The sequence below is a fragment of the Suricata suricatta genome, chromosome 15 (genome assembly GCF_006229205.1).
Source record: "Suricata suricatta isolate VVHF042 chromosome 15, meerkat_22Aug2017_6uvM2_HiC, whole genome shotgun sequence".
Taxonomy (NCBI): Eukaryota; Metazoa; Chordata; class Mammalia; order Carnivora; family Herpestidae; genus Suricata; species Suricata suricatta.
Genome location: NC_043714.1, coordinates 77,902,895 through 77,907,973, shown reverse-complemented (window position 1 = coordinate 77,907,973; position 5,079 = coordinate 77,902,895). Strand labels below are relative to the sequence as shown.

The 5,079-nt window shown below is 68.9% G+C and overlaps 1 protein-coding gene across 3 annotated transcripts in view; it reads left to right on the top strand.

Annotated features, from left to right (window-relative positions):
* OPLAH (5-oxoprolinase, ATP-hydrolysing) overlaps window positions 1–5,079 on the top strand; it is a 12,997-nt gene that overhangs the window by 3,210 nt on the left and 4,708 nt on the right. For 2 of the 3 annotated variants that reach the window (XM_029923178.1, XM_029923177.1), the window contains exons 2-17: window positions 368–591; window positions 671–862; window positions 1,377–1,476; window positions 1,558–1,681; window positions 1,765–1,960; window positions 2,040–2,205; window positions 2,317–2,455; window positions 2,535–2,602; window positions 2,761–3,026; window positions 3,161–3,273; window positions 3,357–3,527; window positions 3,702–3,839; window positions 3,925–4,063; window positions 4,184–4,296; window positions 4,484–4,635; window positions 4,885–5,045. In XM_029923178.1, coding sequence (XP_029779038.1) covers window positions 421–591; window positions 671–862; window positions 1,377–1,476; window positions 1,558–1,681; window positions 1,765–1,960; window positions 2,040–2,205; window positions 2,317–2,455; window positions 2,535–2,602; window positions 2,761–3,026; window positions 3,161–3,273; window positions 3,357–3,527; window positions 3,702–3,839; window positions 3,925–4,063; window positions 4,184–4,296; window positions 4,484–4,635; window positions 4,885–5,045 — 2,409 coding nt within the window. In that variant the 5' untranslated portion in view covers window positions 368–420. Of the gene's footprint in view, window positions 1–21; window positions 155–367; window positions 592–670; window positions 863–1,376; window positions 1,477–1,557; window positions 1,682–1,764; window positions 1,961–2,039; window positions 2,206–2,316; window positions 2,456–2,534; window positions 2,603–2,760; window positions 3,027–3,160; window positions 3,274–3,356; window positions 3,528–3,701; window positions 3,840–3,924; window positions 4,064–4,183; window positions 4,297–4,483; window positions 4,636–4,884; window positions 5,046–5,079 lie in introns of those variants that run through there. The other variant, XM_029923179.1, reaches the window with a different exon arrangement.

Below are 5,079 nucleotides of genomic sequence, written 5' to 3'. Positions count from 1 at the left end.
GGCCTGGGCCCCAAGGTCGAGCGACTGGGAAGTCACCTGCCCTCAGCCCCCGTGCCTCCTCGGGCGAACGGCGCCCAGACCCACCGGCCCGCGGCCTCCGCCCCTGCAAGGCCTGCTCCGGGGATTTCCGCCGCAACCGGGGCACTGAGAACCGGTAACGAGGGGCATTAGGTCTGGCGCCCCCACGTGCCCAGCTCTGGTCGCGCCTCGGGCTGCCTTCTGAGCCGGACCTGCAGGCCTGGCTCTGCCCACCGCTTTTCCTTGGACCTGGAAGCCCCCGCGTGCCCTCCGCAGCCCAGCTCTGCCCAGGGCTCCCAAGCCGCGGATTTTCCCCAGGCCTGTCGCCTGATCTGCTGTCTCTGTCCAGTTCTCCCAGGACTGCCGGCTGAAGAGTCACTGCTGGACTCTAGCCCTGTCACCATGGGCAGCCCTGAGGGGCGTTTCCATTTCGCCATCGACCGTGGAGGCACCTTCACAGATGTCTTTGCCCAGTGCCCTGGCGGGCATGTGAGGGTCTTGAAGCTGCTCTCAGAGGACCCTGCCAACTATGTAGATGCACCTACTGAGGGCATCCGCCGCATCCTGGAGCAGGTGGCCAGGGCAAGGCAGAGTGGCGGGATGGGGAGGAACCTGGGGAGCAGGGGACTGACACTGACTGTGTGGTTCCCAGGAGGGGGGCATGCTGTTGCCGCGGGACCGGCCGCTGGACACCAGCCGCATTGCCAGCATCCGCATGGGCACCACAGTGGCCACCAACGCGTTGCTGGAGCGGCGGGGGGAGCGGGTGGCACTGCTGGTGACACGCGGCTTCCGAGACCTGCTGCACGTGGGCACCCAGGCCCGAGAGGACCTCTTTGACCTGGTGAGTGCACCCCCTCCAGCTGTGTCGTGCAGCTCCCGGTTTCCCAGGGATGCCATGGCCCCTCGGGAGGGCAGTCCTTGGAAGGGTCAGTGCTGGCCCAAGGCATGCTAGCAGGCACTGTGACCCCAGGTCTTCAGGGTGGCCACATGTTGTCTTGTTCCCATCTGTCCCCATGCCCGGTCCTGGATCCTGGGTATGGGGCAAGCCAAGACATACTGTTCAGGGTGAGGGGTAGGGGGTTAGGGGCCCACCCCCCACTCTCCCACCCCCCTGCCCCCACCCCTACTGCTGGGTTCCTCCAGGGAGCTGCCCTTGTGGGGGTGGGGCAGTTTTCTGCACTCAGGTGTCTGGGGGCAGAGAGCCGCCCCCCGGGTGGGCCTTGCTGGGGCGACCCTTCTGTGTTCACAGGGGCCTATGCCCTACAGACAGGCCTGCAGGGACACGGCCCCACCCACCAGAACCCCAGCAAGGACCCTCGGGCCTTGGCGTCCTCTGAGTCTCTGCCTGCCCCCAGGCCGTGCCCATGCCCGAGGTGCTGTACGAAGAGGTGCTGGAAGTTGACGAGCGTGTGGTGCTGTACCGCGGGGAGCCAGGCGCGGGGACCCCTGTCAAAGGTGCGGGTGCCCCAGGGTTGGGGTGTGGGGGCCGTGGCCCCCGGTGGGCCTTTGACGGGGCGGTAACGGGCTTCCTGGCAGGCCGCACAGGGGACCTGCTGGAGGTGCAGCAGCCTGTGGACCTGGGGGCTCTGCGTGGGAAGCTGGAGGGGCTCCTGTCCAGAGGCATCCGCAGCCTGGCCGTGGTGCTCATGCACTCCTACACGTGAGTGTGGCCCGGCCGGGGCTCCGGGCGGGGGACGAGGCCGTGGCCAAGAGGCGCAGTGCCACGGGCCGTCGTCCTTACAGGTGGGCCCAGCACGAGCAGGAGGTGGGCGCACTGGCCCGGGAGCTGGGCTTCACACATGTGTCACTGTCCTCGGACGCCATGCCCATGGTGCGCATCGTGCCTCGGGGGCACACGGCCTGTGCCGACGCCTACCTTACACCCACCATCCAGCGGTATGTGCAGGGTTTCCGCCGTGGCTTCCAGGGCCAGCTCAAGGTGAGGCCCCCCGCCTGCTGCTCCTGGCCGCCCCCACCCCTGCCTGCCCAGCCCCTCACCGGCTGCCACTGGTCCGCAGGACGTGCAGGTGCTGTTCATGCGCTCGGATGGAGGCCTGGCGCCCATGGATTCCTTCAGCGGCTCCCGGGCTGTGCTCTCTGGCCCTGCTGGGGGTGTGGTTGGCTACTCAGCCACCACCTACCGGGTGGAAGGTGGCCAGCCTGTCATCGGCTTCGACATGGGAGGTGCGGAGGCTGGAGGGGTGGGACCAAGAGGAGTCTCCCCCACGGCCTCAGGGCTGAGCACTGCCTGGCGCTGGGTCTGTGCGGTGACTCCTGGCCCCCTCCCTCCTCCAGGCACATCCACCGATGTGAGCCGCTACGCTGGGGAGTTTGAGCATGTCTTTGAGGCCAGCACGGCTGGTGTCACCCTCCAGGCCCCCCAGCTGGACATCAACACAGTGGCAGCTGGTGGGGGCTCCCGCCTCTTCTTCAGGTCAGGCCCTGCACCTAGGCTGGGCAGCCCCAGCCCCGCCTCCCAACCTACCTCTAAGTCCGGTCCCCCCTCTCCCAAGGTCTGGTCTCTTTGTGGTGGGGCCTGAATCTGCAGGAGCCCATCCCGGCCCCGCCTGCTACCGAAAAGGTAAGTCTGCTCCGCCGGGCCCCTTCCCGTGCTGCCAAGCCTGTCCCCCCCCACCCCCACCCCCCACCCCCCACCCCCCGCTCTTCAGCCCTGACCCTGCTGCCCAGTCCTGGACCCCATCTCCAGCCCCCAAACCCCACACTGTGCACACCTCCCAGGGGGCCCCGTGACAGTGACGGATGCGAATCTGGTTCTGGGTCGCCTACTGCCTGCCTCCTTCCCCTGCATTTTTGGGCCGGGAGAGGACCAGCCACTGTCCTCAGAGGCCTCCCGAAAAGCCCTGGAGGCTGTGGCCACTGAGGTCAACAGCTTCCTGACCAACGGGCCTTGCCCGGCCTCCCTGCTGAGCCTGGAGGAGGTAGCCATGGGGTTCGTGCGCGTGGCCAACGAGGCCATGTGCCGGCCCATCCGCGCGCTCACGCAGGTACGCCTCCCTGGCCCTCGCCCTCGCCTGCCCCGCCCCCCCGCCCCCTCCCACTCCGGCAGCCCCAGCAGGGTAAGGGATGGGGGGGTGCCAGACGGGGCAGGGTGTGCCACCGACCCCCGCTGGCTTCCCAGGCAAGAGGCCACGACCCCTCGGCCCACGTGCTGGCTTGCTTCGGGGGAGCTGGGGGGCAGCACGCGTGTGCCATCGCCCGGGCCCTGGGCATGGACACTGTGCACATTCACAGGTATGTCTGGGAGCGGCACACCTGTCAGGGTGGGGGGCAGGCTTTGGGAGGCACCCCACATGGCCGCGGCCCCGTCCGCATAGGCACAGCGGGCTGCTGTCAGCGCTGGGGCTGGCCCTGGCGGACGTGGTTCACGAGGCGCAGGAGCCGTGTTCCTTGCCCTACGCGCCCGAGACCTTCGCGCAGCTGGATCAGAGGCTGAGCCGCCTGGAGGAGCAGTGCGTGGACGCCCTGCGGGCCCAGGGCTTTCCCAGGTGGGGCTCACGGCGGGGAGGGGGGGCGGCTTGGCCAGGCAGGGCCTTGCAGCCTCCCAGCCACCCCCGGGTTGGCTTTCCTGCCAGATGTCCCGGGTCTGGCGTGCCGGAGGAGGCAGGCTGGGAGCCCCCGGGGCACCGTGTGTGAGTGGCCTGCTCGCCCCCCCGCCGCAGGTCCCAGATCAGCACCGAGGGCTTCCTGCATCTGCGCTACCAGGGCACAGACTGTGCCCTCATGGTGTCTGCCCACCAGCACCCGGCCACGGCCCGCTCGCCCCGCGCCGGCGACTTTGGCGCGGCCTTCGTGGAGAGGTATGCCAGCTCTGCGTCCCCGGAGCCCAGTGGGCGGCCTGACTGCCTGGCCCTGACCGGTCTCTCGGGGCCGGGGGACACACAGGTACATGAGGGAGTTCGGCTTCGTCATCCCTGAGCGCCCGGTGGTGGTGGACGATGTGCGCGTGAGGGGCACTGGCCGCAGCGGCCTTCGCCTTGAGGACGTCCCCAAAGCTCAGACCGGGCCTCCCCGCGTAGACAAGGTGGGTGGCTTTGCCTCGGCCCACCTGCCTGCACCTGCAGGGACCCGGGGACAGCTGCGGGTGGGGAGAGCCAGGGAGGGGCTGCACCTAGGAGCCCCACTCACCCCACACCCTTCTCAGGTGACCCGGTGCTACTTTGAGGGGGGCTACCAGGAGACCCCCGTGTACCTGTTGGGAGAGCTGGCCTGCGGGCACAAGCTTCAGGGGCCCTGCCTCATCATCGACAGCAACAGGTGGGCTAAGCCTGGTGGGGCCACAGCTGCTGGGCTGGGGTGAGCTCAGGGCCCTGGCAGGGGCTCTCTGGCCCGAGGCTACAGAGGCAGGGTTGGGGTGTCTCCCAGCCTAGGAATGTGGGTCCCTATTTGGGACGGGGGAAGGGTCTGGCTCGGCGTCTCCAGCCTCTGGTGCCCCTGCCCTCAGCACCATCCTGGTGGAGCCCGGCTGCCAGGCAGAGGTGACTGATACTGGGGACATCCGCATCTCTGTGGGGGCTGAAGCCCCGAGCGTGGTGGGCGCCCAGCTTGACCCCATCCATCTGTCCATCTTCTCGCACCGCTTCATGAGCATTGCTGGTGAGTGGCTGCCCTGGTGCCCACAGCCCTGCTCCTGGGGGGAGGGGTGCACACACTGGGCAGAGGTAGTGCAGGCACATGGCTGGCAGGGGGTGCAGAGAGAGACAACGTGTGACCCAGGGGAAGGCGCAGAAGTGGAGTCCCTGCTGGTGACGGGGGGGGGGGGGGGGGGGGGGGGGGGGGGGGGGGGGGGGGGGGGGGGGGGGGGGGGGGGGGGCCAGCAGGTGCCTGGTCACTCTGTGCCTCCAGAGCAGATGGGCCGCATCCTGCAGCGCACAGCCATCTCCACCAACATCAAGGAGCGTCTGGACTTCTCCTGTGCCCTCTTCGGGCCTGACGGGGGGCTGGTGTCCAATGCCCCCCACATCCCTGTGCACCTGGGCGCCATGCAGGAGACGGTGCAGTTCCAGGTCCGGCGATCCCCTCTCCGCTTTCCTCACCCCC